Source organism: Magallana gigas, chromosome 10 (assembly GCF_963853765.1).
Source record: "Magallana gigas chromosome 10, xbMagGiga1.1, whole genome shotgun sequence".
NCBI classification, from domain to species: domain Eukaryota; kingdom Metazoa; phylum Mollusca; class Bivalvia; order Ostreida; family Ostreidae; genus Magallana; species Magallana gigas.
In genome coordinates, this window is record NC_088862.1 from 28,681,709 (window position 1) to 28,703,720 (window position 22,012).

The 22,012-nt window shown below is 36.4% G+C and overlaps 1 protein-coding gene across 8 annotated transcripts in view; it reads left to right on the forward strand.

Moving 5' to 3' along the window:
• The window catches only part of LOC105342877 (coiled-coil domain-containing protein AGAP005037), a 39,908-nt gene that overhangs the window by 4,781 nt on the left and 13,115 nt on the right, over positions 1-22,012 (forward strand). For 3 of the 8 annotated variants that reach the window (XM_034454414.2, XM_034454416.2, XM_034454415.2), the window contains exons 1-3: positions 13,393-14,765; positions 16,899-17,006; positions 21,564-21,759. In XM_034454414.2, coding sequence (XP_034310305.2) covers positions 14,064-14,765; positions 16,899-17,006; positions 21,564-21,759 — 1,006 coding nt within the window. In that variant the 5' untranslated portion in view covers positions 13,393-14,063. Of the gene's footprint in view, positions 1-136; positions 2,022-4,399; positions 4,589-6,169; positions 6,340-13,392; positions 14,766-16,898; positions 17,007-18,695; positions 19,713-21,563; positions 21,760-22,012 lie in introns of those variants that run through there. The other 5 variants (XM_034454418.2, XM_034454421.2, XM_034454420.2 and 2 more) reach the window with 5 other exon arrangements.

The following is a 22,012-nucleotide window of genomic DNA, read 5'->3' on the forward strand; positions in this document are numbered from 1 at the left end:
TCCAGCTCGTAGAAAGTGTTTCAGGGACACGCCTCAGCAGACAAACTAATGATTTTTGAGTGAACAAAAAAAAATCCCTAAGAAAAAAAACCGGAGCCACAAGAGTTAAGCAAAGGCAGAGCCATCAGACGATCCCCGGAGACAATAATTTAGTGTGGATCATTGATTGACGGGCTCATCTTGCTTCCTTTTCTGGGTCATCCTTGGGTCAGTCTTGGTGCATTGCCTTGGTGAGGGAGTGTGTCACCTATAATGTCAATAATGATTCTACCAGGTCAAACAACATGGTGTGAAAAACCTGTGGACAAAGGGTGTTAAGATTGTAAAAATTTACTGCTGCATTGTGGATTTAGTAATTTCTTTGGGATGTGGTATTGGAAGAAAACGTGAGATTATGATTATTATTGGAATTATTGAAGAAAGATGGCTCCATTAATTACTATTACGTATTGGATAAACTGAAGTTGAAATGTACACAGTGAATATATTTTATAAATTAAATGGACATTTTATGTTTGACTCTGGGAAGTTCTATTGGAAAAATCATGACATGGAATTAAAGTGATAATTTTGAGTGCATACACAACTTGTGAATATTTTATAGATTTTGATTGAATTTTATGGATGGCACATTTTGAGGATGTTCATGTGAATATTTGATAAACTATTGATATTTTGGTTGCAACATTTCGTTTGAAGAGGAAAGAAAAAAAAAAACCCAACCTTTGACAAATGTACTGGAAGGCAAAATTCAATACTATATTGGAATAGTAAGTTGGGAGAGTCTGCAGATAGTGTGTGTGTGTGTGAATCAATGGTGCTCTCTGCATGGGCCAGCTTTGATGGGTAAATCAACTGTTGAATTCCAGGGGGATAATATTGTATTACTCGACTGTATCAAATAGAATACTCGGAGATGTCACTGTGTTTAATAGCAACATTGTCATGGTGATGCCTAAGAAAAGTTATGAGAGGATCTCGTAAGCACCTGCAGAGGAATTCACATGTAATTAATGTAGCCCCTCTTTTTTTCTCTCTCCCTCAGGCTCTTTTTTTATTACTTCTTCTTTTGAGAGCTAATTTGCAACATGCAGGAGATATAAATCGTCATTTGTGAGCTTTCGACTAATGATACAAAAAACTTTTGGTACATTCTTATGTGTTCCCAATATACAGTGTGTGTGCTTGAGTATATCTGTTGTGATTATATTGTTGGTGCTTCAGCAGAATTATTTATTAAATTGGAGACCAAACGAAGCTGAAAATTAATGATTAAAGGGCCTGGATACTGTAACAATTGGTGATAAAACAAATTCAATGTGGCAATATCACCCGGAGTTTTGAATTTAAACGGGGCTTTAAATGCGACACACCTTTCGTTTGGAAGTCAACATGCGGGCTTATAGAGCTAGCTGACACAGAAATGATGCTGGAACAAATAATATAGGGGGGTGCTTGTTGCTGAATGAATCACACTTTTTCGAAAAAATCCTCTGGTATCTGTCCGTCACAGCCTTGGAGGTTTACGTGATATTGCAGTTGTGAAAGTGATTAGAAGAAAAGGCATTGGAGCTATAGAAAGGGGGTGATAATTGGACAAGTTGTTTACATCTCAAGAAACAATGCCGAGGAATTCAGGAAATCGCTGAGCATGGAAGGTGGCGATCGCTCTCCTGTATCATTTCGGGAACCCCAGGTGGTGAATGGGGTAACTAATTTCTGTGGTGGGGAAGGGGAGAGGAGAAGTAATAAACCCACAGAGATGACCTTCAGTGCCAAGAAGCCACCCAGGAAAAAACAGGCTGGCGGTGGGAGGCAGTGTCACAACAATATCTATGGGTTATTGGAGGACCACGTCATCAAGGGGTCAGGGAGGGGGAGGAAGGAGTGGTGCCCCAAGGTCAGAGGGGAGTGGGGACAGAGGAGCTCCAGTCTGTCCCCTCACCTGGTCAGGCAGCACAGGACCGTGCGGTCAGCTCCCTCCTCAGCCCCTACCTCGGCCCCCACCTCGCCTTTAACAGGTAAGTGTAAAAGTAGGTGGTACCTCAATAGGTAGTGTTGTATAATGAAGTTTAAGCCCCCACCTCACCTTTACCAGGTAAGTGTATAAGTAGGTGGTACCTCAATAGGTAGTGTTGTATAATGAAGTCTAAGCCCCCACCTCACCTTTACCAGGTAAGTGTATAAGTAGGTGGTACCGCAATAGGTAGTGTTGTATAATGAAGTTTAAGCCCCCTCCTCACCTTTAACAGGTGAGTGTATAAATAGGTGGTACCTCAGTATGTTGTGTTGTATATTGAGGTTTCAATCCCACCTCACCTTTAACAGATAAGTGTATAGGTAGGTGGTACCAGGATAGTTAGTGTTGTATTATGAGGTCTTAGCACCAATCTCAGTCCCTACTTCACATTTAATTTCACAGGTAAGTTTATAGGTAGGTGGTACCTGGATAGGTAGTGTTGATAATGAGGTCTTAGCACCAATCTTGGTTCCCCACCTTGCCGTTAACAGGTAAATGTATTAATAGTGTGGCAACTCAATAGGTGGTGCTGTGTAATGATATTTCAGCCTTGTAGGTGGCACCTATATAGGTGTGTTATGAGGTGTTCTTTTTAGTTTGTGTTCAATACACATGACTTGTAATTTTTTTGTTTCACAGAATTACCGTAAACGTTTTTAGGTGTTGTTATGAATCAGGTGTTTTGTCAAAGTTAATTTTTATTATGGATTAGGTTTTATTGTAATAATGTAAGTGGTTCTGTGTTTAAGTGCTTCTAGTTGTACGAAATGCTCTGTGGAAATGATGCTTTATGCGACTGAAGTCTCGATCTTTTAGCTAAAACCACATGCAAAGTTAATGGGTTTTCTAATTTTATTTGCTTTGTAAACCATAAAACTGAATAATTCTGGAGGTTCTCTACTATTTTTAGCTTTATTGTTTGAAACACAAAAAAATTCAATTGTCTATGATGACATTATCTGGGTAATTTGTCGAGAAATCACAAAAAATGAATTTGCATAGAATATTTGAAGCTATTTTGGAATCAAATTGCTCAGAATTGAAGATTTTGGCTATCAGCATTTCTATATTGCTTAAATGGAATTTCATAAAAGGATTCAATTAAATTTAATAAGGTGGCTCAACACAAGTATGTTATTTGATGTATCTGTATAATATCTTTTTCTAAAATATGATTTCTGAACTGAAAGACCAATACACTTATAAGGCTTTAAATGTTTTTTTATGTATTTTTCATAGAAACTAAAAAATTAGTTTGGAAGCAAATAAAATGTTCTGGTGCCTAAAATTCAATCTCAATTGATGCATGTTATGATAATCTCATAATGCATGTCAAAGAGGGTCAGTTGAAGTTTTCGATGTTTGATTAAATGATATTTACGACATTGAAAATCAAATGTACCGGTATTATTCCAAGTTTGTGAGGAAGGATGGAAAAGGTTTGTTATGTTTTAAAATTAATTTGTGTACCCTCTTCCCGATTCATGATCTTATACAGAAAGTTATAACAAAAAACCAAGCATCTTTGAGTGATTCATTGTCGAGCCTTGGGTTCTGTAGCTATATTCCCGTACATGATTTGTTTCTCCGCTGAGAATCAGACATCAGAGGGAAAACCACTTCAACAGTGACTTCTGAGTTTGAATTTTGAAATTGAATCTGATAAATCAGCAAAAACAAGAACACAGAGCTTTATGTGTCTGTAGGATCAGTTTCTGGCCTGGTCTAGTCTTTGTGGGTGTTAAATTCTCTCTCTCTCTCTCTCTCTCTCTCTCTCTCTCTCTCTCTCAGTGTATGCATTATTAACAGATGCATACGTACATATAAAAAAAAATCAATTTGTACTGCTGCATGCCGATGCATTAAAGTGTCATCCCCTGATAGTGGTCCATGTCATACCATGCATTCAGTGTTGCATCATTTACATTCAGAGGCCCTGTCTGATAATATAAGTTCACCAGCCCTCAGTTTGTAATCCTGTCATTATTTTTTTCCTTCCTACTTTATTGCATTGCATACATATCGCCTGCATTAATGGGAAATAGATACCGAGAGAAATGAAGAAGAAACCTACAGAGAGTTATTGCCCTTTAACTGCAGAGATTTTGGCTTATTGGCTTATGGTTCAGAAAATAGAGAGAGGGATGCTAGAGCAATTTACATGTATACATATGTTTGCAACAAATACTATATATTATTTTAGGTTTTTAGGTAAGAATCAAATTTCAATATGAAAAAAATTTTAAACATCAAGACTATCAAAGTAAAAATGTTTGACACCTTTCATCAGCGTGTGTGTAGATAAATTGCTGCTGATAAGGTATAAGAGAGACAAGCCAATCTATTTATAGACCAGGTGAAAATCCAGGTGATACAGGTAACTGGTTGATTTCGGGCTGGAGGGCCTCTGTGTGTATATACGGCTCTGTGGTGCAGCGGTTGATGTTCAATCGATCAATCCGTAACAAGGCGACTTCTACGTAGTACGTTTGTGTGTTTGTGTGTACTTTTCCTGGGTTTGTGTCCCGCATGAATTGACCCCATTAACTTATACAGGTATTTGTGGGGGTAAGTAGTGGGATATAAAGTCAATATAGTTTTGTTTGTAGGAGGTTTTGTTTGTGTGTATATGAGGCAAAGTTTGTATTTCATCAGCTGATCTAAAAATACAGCACTGAAGTTAAATCTATGTAAAAAATTCTTTATTTTAAATTACATGATTAGAGTCCATGTTACTTATTTGTGATAAGATGTTAAGATATCAGTGTTGAATATTTTACAGTGTAAAAATACTTATTCATTTGATATCATGCAATGTACTGACCTGATGTTAGGGGTGATATAGAGTAGCTAATGATTATACCTATATAATTGAAGTTGCATTTGAACAATTAAGTCTTGTCCTGCGTATAATACCTGGTAATTGCCATCCAAAGAGAAATAAAATATCAAGTCACTCGTGTTAGTCACTGAAAATACTTTTGTAGAATGCATCATCACTTGTTGTTAGTAGATTCTTCTTTGGACAAAATTTTTACATCTCGAATGCTAAAGAACAGTACTGGCTTGTCTACAAATGTTCTGATTTATGTACTAATGTTAGAACTGGCACCATTTGTAATGTACTATACTACTAGTACATGTAGTTGGTAGCAGATTGTTTCCGAGGACAAAATTAAATTGCTGCCTATTAACTATTTATCAACATCTGTGCAGGATGTCGTGCTACACTTACAGATACATGTACTTGCAAAATGAAAAAAAAATCAATTACATGTATCAATTTGTGATAAAGTTATATACTTATAGGTAATATCAGCCATGAACTTCTATTAAAAATGTTTCTTTCTCAGAACAAATTGACTGGAAACTCTTGAAGAAAATTTATTTCAATGTTATGACATTGTAATGTTACCGAGTACATAAATGTGTTGAGAAGGGGAGTAACTCTGTCGGGAGTATCAGTGTATCGGTACATGTTATTGACTGAAGGCATAAATTATGCAACAAATAACGTCCAAGAGTTGTCAGTATTCACACCTTACATCAGGACAAATCACTATGCAGGTGTCTCTAGGGGGCCGTAAATCTTAGTGACTGGACAGATGGTATGGGTAATTTAGTTTCTATCTATAAAGCTAGGTCAGGCTCAATTATTGTTCAAGTAACATGTTATTGCTTTTTTTTTCTTTTTCTTAAATCTCTCTTTTAAATTTAAACAAAAACTGAATTTTTAAAGAGAAGGTATTTGATAATGTAAGGTCTCATAGATTCCCCCCCCCCCCCCAAAAAAAAGAAGAAACTACTTTTTACTTTTTAGTGAGTTATTCTATTATTGAATGCTCTAAGTTAGCTAGGAACTAATAGATGAGCTCAAAAGATCTATGATCAATGTCAGATGAAAAACAAAATTCATTAATTTTTCAAGGGCAGGTTTTTTTTTTGGGGGGGGGGGGGGGGGGGGTGGTAGGGGTGGGGTTGGTTGATGGGTTGTAATAATTCCAAATGTTTATGTCAATGAACATAGATAATAACATTAAAATGAGCTTATTTTGCATGGAACATTATGTTCCTCACAATCAAAAAGAACACACACATGTACATTTAATTTGATCTTATCCCTGAAAAAATTTCTACTTTTGATTTTAGCACACAGAAGGCATGGAAGTTTCACCGATGTAGACGACCGGTCTAGTGACAGTGGTGACCCCTACCTCAATGACATTCACGGAATGTCAAGGCCACGAGCTCCACGGCGACACACGGTGGGTGGGAACGACCTGATGAATGAGGGAGGAAGGGGAGACAATCAGGACGAGGTGAGTTATCTAACTTTGATGTCCATTTTTAGTCTGGAACTCAAGACCATAAACTGAGAATAGATTGAGCCCAAATACTTTTAACTAAATTTTTTAAAAAGTAATTTTACAGATATTATGATATTTTTTAAATGCCATAATTAAGAGAATTTTTTCTTTTCTTTTTGTTGTTTTAATATCAATTAATAAAGGAGAATCCTTTAAAAATTATCAATTGCCTATATCATAAATTAAAAATTATATTTGTTGATGCTATTTGTTGACGTTAGTCTAATATTTCCAAGTTTATGGTCTTGAAGGTAGATCGTATAAGTAGAACCATTGTAACAACTTGGACATTCGGTAGGATGTAACTTAATCTTTTTCCTTGCATCAAAACAAATTCAAAATGACCGTTGTTCATGTGAAATGACTACACAATAATGACTACACAGATTGTGTAGTCTTAGCTCAAAAGCCATACAAATCTTATTTATTTTATTGAGCCATGGCTGAGTGACCTGCAAAAAAATAGACAGGCCTACTTCACATTGCAATGTTGGACACAACTAGCCAAAGTCCAAGCTCCTGTTAATTAAAATAGTTCCAAAATAAATTGAGATTTGATGATTTGTTTGACATGGATGAAAGTACTGGTACTTCAGCTTGGTGTGAGTTTTACAGTGAGAGTCCAAAGTATCAATGGAATAGTCTATTAGTGTCTAGAATTATGCAATAAAAAGTACATCCACTTACATTATTTCAGTAGCAAAGTTGAACATCTTAGCATTTTTTTGCAGTTAATATAGTTTCTGACAAAAATGTGCAAATGCCATCTCTTGTGAATGATATTAAAACGGAAAACAATTTTTTGTAAAATTGATGTTAAAAATTCCATATTTTGTTCCAAAATGTTTTTGCTGTTTGCATTGCAAATGACATCAATTTACATAGAAAATATCAATATTGAAAAGTTGTATGATGTATTATGATAACTTCCGAATGGATGAAGATGTCAAATTTTTTCAATATTTTTTTAAAAATCTTGATTATTTCTTTGTGCAAAAAGAGAGAATTTGTCAATAAAAAAATCTTGGATACATTTTCTATCTTATTTATTTCAATTGTTTTTCATTGAAAGGTAATGTATATTTAAAAAGAGATGGAAGCGAACAAGTATAAATCGCAAAATAAAAATGTTGGCAAAATGAAAGTGGGTTTACGCTACATTTATATACTGTAAACCAACTTTAATTTGCGTGTGAGAAATTTTAGCGAGATTCACTAAATGCCTCATCGTCGGTAATATTTCTTGATGCAAACCAGTTATTGTCATGTGGTAATTATAACACAATTGATGTTAAAAAGGCTTGGTCGCGAAAATAAGTGGCAGCAAACCAGTTTATTTTTGTAGTGATTATAAAACTGGCATGGCTCAGGAAGGTGTCACGAATAAATGTTGGTTTACAGTAACAATTTCGTTCTCACAGTATAGCTAGGGTTATAGCTGTGCTTCTCATTGATGTGATATTTGTGTTATGTTTGAATCGATAAAAGAGACATTGCTCTGTTTTCCAATATGCCACAACATGCTTCAAAGTATACGATTTGTTGTACAAATCCATTCAGAAAAAAAGCGGTCAATTCCTGAAGACAAAAGAAGTATTCAGGATTCATTTACACTTCCCTTGATTTCCAATACACGCTTCGGAGTTCCTAATTAGTGCTTTACTGTTGAATGGCTCAATACACAAAGGACTTTTCCATACAGTCAGGAATGAATGAATGCTATACCACCGTCTGTTTAGTGCTTAGAAGTTGGAACCCAGTTTGTTTGACTAATGATTTTCCTGGGAATCTACTCATGCAAAAGGTGCTACTTTGCCTTGCCCAAAAAATTGGGAAAGGGGGGGGGATTGAGAATGTTAAGGAGGTATTGATTTTTCATTTGAACAACAGAGGCTGATATTCATTAAAGGAAAAACAAATTGCCAAGAGTGGATGTCCACCGCGGAAAGGATAGTGGAAGAAAAGTCAGTGGTGTTATTTTGTCTTCTGGACATCTAGGTTTTGATTCCTGAATTGGTTTGGTTTTTACATGAAGAGGGAAGTCTTATATTCATACTTTCACTTGCATTATTTTTCTTGCTCAAAGTTTTTGGTGTATTTAGAAGCAAATGAGGAAGAATTAGCTGAATGCATCTTTTGAGAGGAAAGAAATTAAATTGTGATGGAATTTTGTTGTTCCTATAAAAATTCTGATAAATTTATCAAGAAAGGATTTTGAAGATTCTGGATACAAATTTTGCAGAAATCCATACTGATGAAATAAACAGTAATGAAGATATTAGTTCTCTTGAAAGGTTATTATTTTCCTGGTGAAGAATGGAAATAAATATTGATCGTTAGGGATAGGAGAGAGGGGGGAGGGGGAGGTGAAGAGAGAGGAGATTAATTACCATAGTGTCCATTGGGAGGATCAAGGCCTGTGTGCAGTATTGGTGTGTGGGAGGATGTTACTGCCCTGTCTGTTTGTTTGTATGTGTCAACATTGGCACCAGGTCTACAAACAACATACTGTAACATACAGATCAGAGCGCAGTGAATGGTCTGTAATGTCAAATTCCAGGGGGAATATAGATACAGAGATGTTTATTCTTATAAGTAATTCATGGCAGATCTTGTGTTTAATTTTGACATTAGTGGGATGGAGGGGGGTGCGTTTGTACATCTGATGGAATTTTTACAAGTTTTTTTGTGTGTGCATTATATGGAGCCTTCTCATGTTTTTAAGGTGTATGTTTACATGAATTGGAGGTAGGATAATAATTTAACAACTTTAGGTTTGTTTTTGATATGAGGAATGTTTTTGCTGATTGTTGATGGCTTCATGTCAGTGCAGTATTAATGCAGCAGACGTTTTTATTATTGCGCATAAAAGAAGTAGGGGAATGTTGGCCATGACAGGTCAAGCTTCTTATTGATGACAACAGAGGAAATCTTCATCATCTGAATGTTTTTATTGATTGGAGTTTAATTGTGTGGCTTTGAACTACTCGCTTAATTACCAGAATAACTTAATTTCTGCTAACTGGCTCTGGCCATGTATTGATCCAATTTATCCGAGTCATCCTCATCTTCCGGATGTTCTCCCTATCCAGTAGAGAACACGTGGAGCTATTGGGAAAAAAAAATTCTGTGTCCTTTACAAAGTGTCACATTGTGGCCTTAAGTGCATGATTCTGAGGCTTAATTGGGGGTATTTGTGCAAATAACTGAGGTTTTTCTCTGTATTTTTATGAATTTTGTGGATGTCTGGAAACCATTATTTATTGTGCGATTTCTTACATTTCCTATTTCTTGTTGTTTTGAGAGTTTGGATTTTATAGTAAGGAAACCATTATTTTGTGTGTGTTTTCTGGAGGTTATGGATTTTGAAGTCAGGAAACCATTATTATTTTTGTGATTTCTTATTTACTAGTTTTTCATGTTTCTTGTATATTCTAAACTTTTGTTGATTTTGTGGATGATAAGTGTCTTCATATCTTTCGTGGGAGTATGATGTTGATTTCATGTTAGATAAGATGCATTTTAATTTCCTCACCAATATAGTGATTATAAAACTGGCATGGCTCAGGTAATCTCAAACATCTCGAGATGTTCTCATGATGTTTTTTCCTGTTGCATTTGCAGGTGTGGTTAGAAGTGTTGTGCAATATCGTCTGAGAGGGATCAAAACTTACTGCATTTACACTCTTAGATGATGATAGTTAAAAAATATTTTCAGAGAGATTTACAATTGATTTGTCTGATTTTATTAAAAATCCAAATTTCTGCACCCTAATGCCTTTGAATAATATTGTATACAGCAAGGTTATACTTGTATTTCTGAATTGCAAGTATTAACATAGCCTTATTACATTTTATTGAGAAAGATATATCCCATTTTGAATTATTGTTAAGCATTTTAATATGCCCACTGATAATGGGGGAGGGGGGGGGGGGGGCACTGGGTCATACCTTAAAATTTCATGGGTCATACCTTAAAATTTCAATTAACTGTAGATGTTTTACATTTTAAAAACTGTCAAAATATTCAAACACTCTCATATCCGTACAGAATTAGAATGTTGTAATTGAACTATATGCACTGAAAATGTACACCTTTTTTTTTTCAAAGTTAAAGAAATCCCCATTTACGGGTTCTTTTAAGTTTATTCAAACAATTTCCATAAAAAGAAAAGGAAAAGTTACGATGTTGAATGGATTTAATTGTCAATTAAATGAAACCATCGATTTCCTCTATCTATATATCAGTGATCGGTAACAGCGCTTGACGTCCAGAGGGGTTGGTAATTAGAATAAACAACTGACTTTGATATTCATCTGAAAGGACACTTGTCATTTCCATCACAATGCCTGCATTTGACACAACTGACGATTTTATTTGGATGGGCATCAGATATCTCGAGATAGATATATCTCGTCAATATTGCAAGCCCAGTCGCCATCTCTCTGGCTTCGGGCTCCCAGCTTTTCGGAGAGAATTGATACTCATTGCGGCTTTGCTTTCTCTTATCCTAGCTAAGGCCCCATTTTATCATTGGACGGTATTGTATTCCGTGGATTATCGATGTGTTGGAACTTGGCATGCACTAAGAATGAATTGTGTTCTGAAAACATGTTTCTCTCGTGGGGGTAATGTTCGTAACTGTCTGTTGGCAAAAAACTCAGTAGTATTATATTGACTTTCAGGGCATTGGTATATCCTTTTGAATTCAGCCCCCTTATATCAATGACAAAGCAGTTGTAGTTGATGTCTCTTTGTTGAAGAGGCAACCATTAATTTGTTTTAAGTTAAAGATCTTGATAGTAGCAGGAGATTACATGATAAGCACATTGTAAAAGTGAAACCTAATGTTTGAAGGCATTTGAATACATTTTTCAAAAATTATGACCAATCAAATTTGCAATATTATTTTTTGAAATTATAAATGAATCTTTAGAAAGCGGTCAAGTTTAATTTATTAATTACTTTCTAAATATTCAATTATTCAATCTGTATATCTGTAATACAGTCCCATTCTGTGTTGGGGAAGGCAGGTTTTTTGGAGGTTTTTTTAGGGGGGGGGGGGGGTTGCAGAATGAAGGTTTGCATTCAAAGAGAAATAATGCACATCGTCCCATGGAGTGATATAATGTTATAATGTAAATAACTTGTTTTATGGAGTAAATTGTCCATTTCCATGTAGTTTGTCATTTTAATGCTTTCAGCTTTCTAACTTGTCTAATTCAACAGTGCTTCAAATTCAATTGAAATGTAAGAGTGTTAAAAATCAGTATGAATTATTCATGACCAACATCAAAATCGCATTGTGTGGTACTAAGATAGAATGATGCTGTCTTGATGGGGGCATTTATTGTGTGACATGCTGGGTCATTTCAAACATTACACAAGTGGGGCAAGAACATCTGAGCCAGTTTAACAGTTGTTGTTTATCCATAGGGTCCATTAAGGCATAGCAGGGGGGTGGAGATTTTCTTTGACTCTTCTTTAGTATGGGGGTATCATCACCATTCACTCACCCCTAGGATCCTATTTACCTGGTTTTCTCACTGTACTGTTGTAGTATTTAGAGTCAGATAAACGGGAAATTGAGACAAATTGGACAGATAGGCTGGAGAAATGATAAATATGCCAAAGATTTGGCAAATTCAAAATATTTGCATACTGTACTGCTAGGATGAGAGAGAGAGAGAGAGAGAGAGAGAGAGAGAGAGAGAGAGAGAGAGAGAGAGAGAGAGAGAGTATCAGGTCTAGTTCAGTGCTTTTAATTAGATACAAATAACAACAAAATAAGACGGAGGATGGAGGTATGCAATACATAGAAAAATGCTTAATTAGAAATAACAAGAATGCAAGAAAGATGGGGGGATTTATTACTTGGACCACTGAGAAAGAGATGAAATTGGTGGGGGGGGGGGGACCTTACTATTGATTTGAAGGGTCATCACATCTGTCAGGGGGTCACTGATTTTGTCAGAAGATGGGGGAGGGGCGTTATTGGCCAGCAAATTGAGGTATTTATAGCTTTCCAGGGGTCCACTCAATCTCACCTCCATGTTAATGACTGAACAGGCTTACCCTGAATATAACAGGGCTATGGGAGACTGTTTTCCCAGCTTGTGACCTGTCATTTTCTCTGTGTGTTAAAACTTGTGTGGACCTAGAATTAGGTGTGTTAATCTAATCGTATGGTCTTAACCATAGTGAGAATCATTTATTGGGATTTTTCTCTATGAAGTGTTCAAAATTACTCTCTGTATGTACCTGTAATTGGATTTTTCAATATAGAAAAAAGTGTGTTAAAAGAGAATTAATATATGTCAAATAAGTTAAGTATTTTGCCAGTGCATTAGATCTGAAATGACGATTTTGTGTTTTGATCTTGACGGATTAGCCTTCCAAGATGGTGCAGTCAACATGCCTTAAACATGCTGGTTGGACGTAAAATCAATAATTGTGAATTAATCTGACATGGACGTTTTTATTATGAAGCTGACCAAGGAGGAAATGTGATGAAAATTCTTAGGGACTAGTGTGCTATATGATTTTAAGATAGTGGGAAGATTTTATATATGTGTTTCAATGATAACAGCAAAACAAGTCATAATTATAATGGAAAGTGTCCTTGAGAATCATTTAATTAGTTGGAATCCATGTTGAGAATGTTAATTGATAATTTTCACTGTGAGCATTCTCAAGGGCTGTTAAATATATCTTGTGAATTACTGCCTCAGAGAAATATTCCTTGGTGGGTTTGAGAAATATTCCTCTGGGTATTCGACGTGTGATATCTGCCATAGTTTATCTATGCCAGCAATTAACTAGGGTTCAATTGTTTACGTAATGCATTTTTGCAGGTTTTGGATATTGTAATCCTTAGTGTGTTTCACGCAATTAAAGTCAGAGGGAGGATTGTGATTCGTAACTGGTGGTGTAAACTGGTGGCCTACATTCCATTACAAGTACTGGTACTCGGTTTGAGGACTGCACATTTCTGAATGAGGGAAAAATCCGAAGTGACTTGCTCTAATTTTTAACATCATTCATTACATTCTCTGAGAGGAGGAACGAAAAAAAAAAGTCAATTTTTCCACAAACTAAGATTAGTTGTATTAACCAGCAAAGTTTTTATTGGGGAATAATTCCAATTTACAAATATACTGTGTTTGTTTCCATGACAATCTCCAGGGTTTTTTTGTGTGTGTGTCTCCTTATGAAGCTCCTGATGAATGTGCCGGCAATATGAGGCCAAGACAGTGGTGATGACATATAATAGATTTTTCTTCAAAGAGACGGAGAGTCAGCGAGAAGGACTCAGGGAAGCAATATAAGAATGGCTGCATGGAACTACGCCTCTGTCATTAATCCAGAAATTACAAGGCCCTGAATAGACTGATGTAGCCCTCGGATCAAAGACGTGTCAAATTCTCTGAGCTGTCGAAGCCTAGGCAAAGGAATTGAGACTAGAGAGGAATTCCTGCCACAAGTCGATATTGTGGCATTGTCTAAATTGACAAATTCGAAGAGAGGAAATGATGATGGAATGTGATGATGATTCCACACGAGTAAATACAGTGACGCTTTTTTGGTCAAGTCTGTTTCAAAATGTTTAGAACCAGCATTGATGGATGATAATATTCCATTTTAAGAGGTGGTGGTGTCTGATTTTACATGGCCCATGTTTAAGGCTATGAAGGATTCGGTTCTGGGCTGTCTGTTCGGGGGATTCACGGCTCATTCCCAATGTGGACAGGAAGTGACAGTGGTGCGAGACCGCAGCCCACATCAACGGCAACCGGCAGCGGCCATGAACTGGAATGTAGGTCAAGAAAGAAGCAGGAGAGGACCCACGAAGAAACCTGTCAGGGGGACAGGTCTAAGACAGTTGGAATCTGTACCCCTTACTACACACACCCCTCCAAAACAGAGACCCCAGTACCTTTTGGATCTGAAAAGTGACACTCCTTATTTAGAAGAAACTGACCTTGGGATAAATAGGTCAAGGGCCCATGGCTCTGAGGTCGGCCGCCATCATCATCCTCACCAGCCTCAGGTGCACAAAATAGAAGCAGACGTTCATCAGAGTTACCATGGCAACCATCACTATGACGATGACCTTCCTGTGAGGAGAGGGATACTGAAAAAGACGCAGCAGACGCCGACGATAAAGTCCCCCGGCTCCGTGTCTCGTGGCGATGCTAACAGTGTCAATGTTGGATCCCCTGACAGTCCCATTTACCTGTCCCTCCAGTCTAGGGCAGGTGGTGCTGGGACCTCACAGGTGGAGGCGACCCCACCAGACAAACCAGCCAGACTCGGGGAACTGTCCCAGGAATCGGTCGATTTCTTAAACTTCTTGCTGAGGGAATTCAGGAAGGAGGTAATCTGTATTATAATGTTGTAGCGTTGTGATGCTATTTTTGAGTTTTTGTTGTTATTTGTTGTAATAATGACACATGTGAACGAGTCATTGACAAAATGTAAGAATGATGGTAATTTTGAGTGCTTAGTACTATTAAGTTATAGCAAGAATCATTCATTTACTGATGACATGTTTGAGAGATGGTTATTTTTTTTTATGCTGTTTGAATTTGTTAGCAATTTGAAGAGTCATTGACAAAAATGTTAGAGAGATTGAAAACATCATGCTTAGTACTTCACAGGTCTTTCACATCATTTAGTTACACAACTGCTGATGCTAAAATGTTCAGTGTTCTGAGCTGAGGTAATTTTTATAGAAGGTTTATTGCCAAAAGAAAAGCCTGGAGCATATCCTGTGATATACTGTGAAAACGTATGACTGTGCCAGAATAGATAACAGTTATGCAACAGGAAAAAATGAAAATGCATTAATTGTTAATGAGAGGATCAAATACACCTGCAAATCAACATTTGGCATGCTGAAAATCAGAGAGAGAGATAGGAGAGAGACAGACAGAATAGAGAGTGACAGGAGAGAGAGAGAGAGACAGAGAGAGAGAGAGAGATAGGAGAGAGACAGACAGGAGAGAGAGAGAGAGAGAGAGAGAGAGAGAGAGATGAGAGAAAAAGAGATTGAATGAGTGGTTGATATTCAAATTTTGTAGATCTCTTGTCAAAATTTAAACCTTTATACATGTATTGGATATATGCTGAATACAGTTCTGTATCAGAAAATATCAGATAATGTGAAGCCCATTGGGATAGAAAACCAAAAAAACTGCTGTCATGTCAGTCCTTTATTCTTGCATTCTAAAAATTCACTTTTGATAGTCTAATACTAGTTAGCATCAGTTCGATATCATAAAGCTTAGAAAAAATGTTTCAGTACTGATACTTGTATATCCTTCAAAATCAGACTGTCCCATGTAATGCAATTTAAAGGCAGTGTTTTAATTATTATAAATGCTGAATAAAGTTTTGTATGAAAAAGTGTATCACAGTTTTTGAACCGAACAAGCATCAAAGTATATGATGTTTTTTCATACAGAACTTTTGATATGAGGCACGCACTGTCTTCAACTTTCAATTTTAATAGGCTGTCCAAATTTAATTCTAAGTTTAATATTACTCCAAATACCAAACCTATGACGGAGGGCGATCAAATTAAAACTACCAGTAACAACATTTCAAATAAATGATTTCAACGCAAATGCAGTGAGCATTCAAGCTACTTGTAGGCTACCTCTTTGATAATGATTTTTCCTGACATTGAGTATCTGATATATTTAGTCCCTAATGTGCTCTAAACATGTCAAATTTCTACAGATCGAAGTATTTCAGTAAAATCAAACTTGAAAAGATCAAATTTCAATAGGAGTTTGTTTTTTTTCTAAAACATAACAACTCTTAAACCTACATGCGTGGGTTACGTTTAACATGAATTAACTTTGGATGGCAGTGGAGTTGTTCATAAAACACCTCAGTCTGAATTTGAAGGATATTGCAGTACTGCAGCAGTCTATTTTTAAGAGGGCTGGATATAGTTGTGGTCATTTTTAGACCATATTAATCTCCTTGAGAACAAGAGCTCCATAAAAAGATGTAAGAAACCATTCAAATTTTAAAGCTCATATATTTGGATTTTTATGTTTATTGATTAATAGTTTATAGCCAGAAATATTACATTGAAAATGTTAAGGCTAATGTGATGGCTAATTTGTTGACCATTGGATGCAGTCTTCTTAAATGTAATATCAAGACAAGAATGAAGCTTAGCTCACTAATATCAGACTGCTAAGAGCCTAAGAACAAATGAATGACATCACGGCATTGTTATATAATAATTGATTATATATAAAGTATGATTCATTGTAGTTGCAGTATAAGTTAATTTATTTGTCAGCGTGAAAGATCAGTATACCTAAATGACAATTCTATGATAGTTTTACCATTTAACTGAATGTCACTGTTGACTTTTCGTGATCAATTAAAATTTGAATTTTCAGTCGGAGTGAAAATTGATATTTTCATTCATGAAACTTATCATAAGCTTGTAATTGTGTTTTAATTTTGGTTTAACTCTTTTCTAAAGGAAAGCTCTAAGAAGAGGGAGGCCTTCATGACGATGCTGGCGAAGCGGTACCCTCAGTACGCGGAGCGTATTCATAGACCGGCGAGCGAGGGGGGATACCCAGTACAGGTAACGAGAAAGGGACTAGTTTACTGATGAAAATTATCATTGAATGTAAATTTATCAGCTAGAATTGTCTTTGCCCATTTATATACTGTCTGGTTTTGTGCCTGGCAGATATAGGGGGATGGGGTGGGGGGCTCTGGACACCCCTGTCCCCTCTGTAGATCCACCCATGCCTACCACAGAATTATTTGAAAACCCAAACATGTGTAGGGTATCCAATTATTTACTGATTGTAAGGGATGTTATTTTTCAGTGTTTAGAAGAAGAAGTAATTTGTAAGGATTTGGGGGGATGGGGGGGGGGGGGGGGGGGGTTGGGAGGGGGGTGGTGGTATTGCCAGTGATCTTGTGGTCTTATGTTTGAATTATTGAACGTGTTGAAATCTGGGACATATTTTTGTTGAGGAGCGGCAATGTTACCTTACTTTACCTGGAGAATTTAGAGAGACAGCACGTGCTGGGATCAAATTAAAAGTCCACTCATTTATTTCTTGTTAAATGGCCATGTTTTACAGCCCTGTGGTGCAGCGCTCTTTTGTATTGTCAATTTATCAAGAAGAAAATGACAAAAGCGACAATTTTTTAGTTAATTATTAACCTGTTATCGGACATTTCTCTGAACCCCAGCTTCATGCAATAAACATGATAAAACGACTTTGAAAAATCTATTGTCAAATGAAAAAACAAATATCAGAAGGAAAAAAACAAACTTGCCTTGGTTTTTGTGACAGAGAACTTCATTTTTGTTGATTGTCTCATTAGACATTTATTAATGGAGAGGTTTGTTTTTTTTAATTTTTTTATTACTAATGGATTGAGCAGATGGTCTGTATGTTGGAGAAAAATAAAAAACCCAGAAGGATATTGGCTCAATCACCATGTGTCTTGCAGATTTTTTCATGTGATTTGTCATTATTTACGGTTCAGCATCATTAACTTGATTAGCGTTGCATGGACCAGTCTAGAGAGAGAGAGAGAGAGAGAGAGAGGGGGAATGCAGATTTCCATGTAGTTTTATGTTTTCCGTCTATTGATTAATACAGAGACAATGTTGGATCATCCACATTGCATGTTTTCAAATTTTTTTTTCCGTCAGGAACAAGCAAGAGAGAAAAAATTATTTCATATGACAATTAATCTGTGTCTCGTTGAGAATAAAACCAGAGGAATGGAGCCCCAGTGAAGCCCATGCAAAGCTTTCTCTCTGACAGACATCGAAACCATAGTAGTTTGAAGTGTTTCATTTTCGATCATTTGACAGAGGCACTGAGAGCGAATTGGAAAGATCTTATCTTCCAATTGTAAACATGTTCTGAAGGTTCGGGGTGAATATCAAAGGATTTGCCTGCATGAAGTTTTTATTCAGCTATACAATACAGGTGCTGGATGGATTTGTCAACTATCTATTAAAGAGGATCTTGATTTTGGGAGAAGTTTTCATTCAACAAGACAAGACAAATGGCTAGATTGTATAACTATTGTCAACTAGTAGCTTGTCATACTCATCTGTGAAGAGGAGAGAACTTCCAATCTTGCTGAATTCCAACTGAAATTGCCAAGAAAATATTGAATCTGTGTTTGTGGGGGGGAAAAAAATCAAAATTTATAGAAGTTGATTTCCAAAGTTGTGTCTGCATTTTTTTTGTCGATGGTTTTACTCTTGTCAAAAATGGCTTGGTAGAGGAATGAACTTCTCTCATGCTTCCAACTGAAACTGTCAAGAAAATAGTGAATCTGTTCATGAAAAAATTCAGGAGAGTTGATTTCCAAAGCTGTGATAGCAGATCTTTCTGTGAGGGGGTGCTGTGTTGGAGTGTAATGGGTGACAGTTATCTTATTCAGACTGCATTCACGTGTCTATAAATGCAGTTACACTAGGAATACAGTAGGGGCCTTTATTGCATTTACGTGTGATAAATCAACAGATTTCAGTGCTTTGCGCAAACTAAGTTTATTCCACCCTGAAGTGAAGAAGATCTTTGTTTGAAGTTTTTTTTTTTCCAGCAGGTCAGATTAAGAAATAGACGAAAGGAGAGTAAAAAAAATTAAATTAAGGCAGCGAAAAAAAAAAGAAGAGAGGAGATTAGGAGGAAATGGGAAAGATACGTTATATACTGTCCAGTTCACTTAGAGTCTGAATATCGCCTAATGGTGGGGAGAGAGAAAAAAATAACCAGATTTCGTGGCTTAATGGGAAAAGAGAGTTTGGTTGTCAGGTAAAGGCGAAGGGAAGATATTATGATGTAATCGTAAACAGGAAGAGCACGGGACTGTATAGGTGGAGGAAGCCCTCAATGTCAACCTGTTGATTGGTATTTCATTCAGGAAGCCTCGACTCTCTCTCTCTCTCTCTGGGTAAAAAGTTTGAACAGGTGTGTCTCCAGCGCCAAGGGAATTCAGCTGACAGTTGAGCTTCTGTTGACTCAGGGGAATCCTCACAACGTGGCTGGAAGTGTTGCGTAACCAGCATTGATTTTTTATGGGGGGGTTTCTCTTGGATGATTATTCGTGAGATTCACACATTTTTCGTAACGACCTGTGTGTCATTTACACTGATTTTCATGGCTGTGGATTGAAACTTTTACTTTCCTTGGACGGACATTTATTTGTCATTTTTTTTTCCGATTTGTTTTTTTTTTTTCATGTGTTTTTCGCAGTTAATCCAACCATGAATTCTGTTGAGAGAGTTATATGGAACCATTACAATATGGTGAGAAAAGTAATTTGTTTCATATAAATGATCTTATTTGATTGTATTTTAAGCATAGCCTTAAATTAAGTTAAGCAATTAAGGCTTTTTAAAACTTGATAGAGAATCAGGGATGAAATATGTTGTGGTTCAATTTCTGAAAACATGGTGCAATTTAAGGATGGTATAAACCCGCAAAATATTGTTAATTGCATAAATTAACTTTAATAATAAAAAAAAAAAAAAGAAGGCAAATAGGTACGTGTATTATGATCAGCAGTAAATTTGAATTTCCCAAATAAGTTATCAATTTTGAAAATTAAAGAGTTTCAAATATCTCAGTGATGAATCATGCAGAAAATGTTTACTTTTTACAATCTGGTTTAAAATCATGTTTATTAGATATGTTAAGAGAAGGTGAGAGCAGTTTATTGAAAATACCTTGTCTTTAATTTTGGAACAAATTTCGTTGAAATTAACTTGTGTGCAACTGTGATATGCAATGTACTTCTAATTAGACAACAAGGAAAAGTAATCTTGTTCATGTGGATTAACAGAATGTTATTATACCTTTTTGCACAGGTTTTTCTCTCTCTCTCTCTCTCACCTGATGAGAGAATGCACTCTCTTACATTGACACTGACGTAACACATTGTCACAATATGTTGTAGATCAAACAGACAATTCCTGTTATGTGGGAAGAATGCCCTTGATGAGTTGTTTGTTTTTTATTAATGGTGTATGTAGTTGTCTGCTATAATGGTAAGGGACGTTGCAATATTCAGGGCCTCCCAAAGTCTCCTGAGTGCACTCACTATCTCGCTCTCTCCAGAGAACAGATGTCTGTTATCTCCCCTGTCATTTTATCAGATACCTTTGCAGGAACTTTTCTTTTTAAAATGGAGCTCAGCATTCCTTTATTGTTTATTTTTTTAAATGCACCCCCCTTCCCCTCGCTCTTATTTTCCATTCATTTCTCATTTTGTCTTACTAGATTTTTTCCTGTATACCTATGGACGGGTTTCTTTAAAATGTATCTCAGCATTCCTGTTGAAAATCACCCCCCTCCCCTTCAGGCCTGTGGCCTCATTTTGCACTTTTTTTTTGGTCTCAGTTTAAAAAAGAAAAGAGAAGTGAGTCATTTCTTCTTTCACTCAAGTTTAAGGTAGATTAGGTGCATGTCAATGAAAGGGGAGGGGGGGGGGGAATAAACTGGATTGATTTATCGTTTACTCTCTCCGGAGAACGTTATGTAGACATGCCGTTATGTAGACATGCCGTTATGTAGACATGCCGTATGTTGCATGAGATAAGGTAAAATAAATGTGTCCTGGTTTTTGGTTTTTTTTTAGGGATGCATGTTGGGTAAATTAGGAGGATCGTGTCATATTTGATCGCACAAACCTCCATAAATCTGAGGAAAAAAATCCTCCATGTACATAATTTTTTAACATTACAGCAATGCTAAGAAATCTTTGATAAGTTATTTGTTTTGAAATTTTACAAGGACTTTATCTTCAAATTCTTCCATAAGTTGTCTTGTCTGATTTTCAGATTGCATAAATGCTTTAAATGCAAAGTTCTGAATGTACTTTTTGGCAAAGATTAAAAGCCAAAATGTATAATTTTTTTTTTTAAATTGATAGAAGCCATTAAACAAAAAAGCCTTTACATCAGTGATTTTTTTCTGATGGAGATGAATTGATCCCTTTCAGAAACCACTTTGTTTTATCTACATTTACTGAATGATTACATCACCCTTTAGAAATATATGAAGAATCAAAACAGTTCCTACCACTGTACTTACTGTATTCAGGAAAAAAATCCTGGGCTCTGAAATTAAAATTTTGTGACATATTTATCTAATTTTAGAACCGGCGACCTCGTGACCCCCACCGGCGGGCGACCACAGTGGTGACCTATAACCCTGGCTGTGAACAGGACTATGACAACCGCTCCGACACCATGTCCAGTGTGGATGGGTCCACTACATTCAGGCGAGGGGGGTGGATGAGGAATAGCATGCCTGCCATGAGGTCCCCACCCAATGTCTACGACAAAGTGTCAGGTGAGTTAAGAAAGACCCTACCTAATAAGTATGATAAAGTGGCAGGTATAGTTAATGAGGTCCCTATTAAAAAAGACATGGTAAATTTTACTGGTTGTTATTGGGGTCCTCAACTATTGGTTATAACAAAGTGAAAGCTGAAGTTACCAAGGTCTCCACCCATTGTAAATGACATAGCAACAGATAAATTTAAGTTACTGAGGTCCCCACCTAGTGTGTATGGAAAAGTGACAGGTAAAGTAACTGAGGTCCC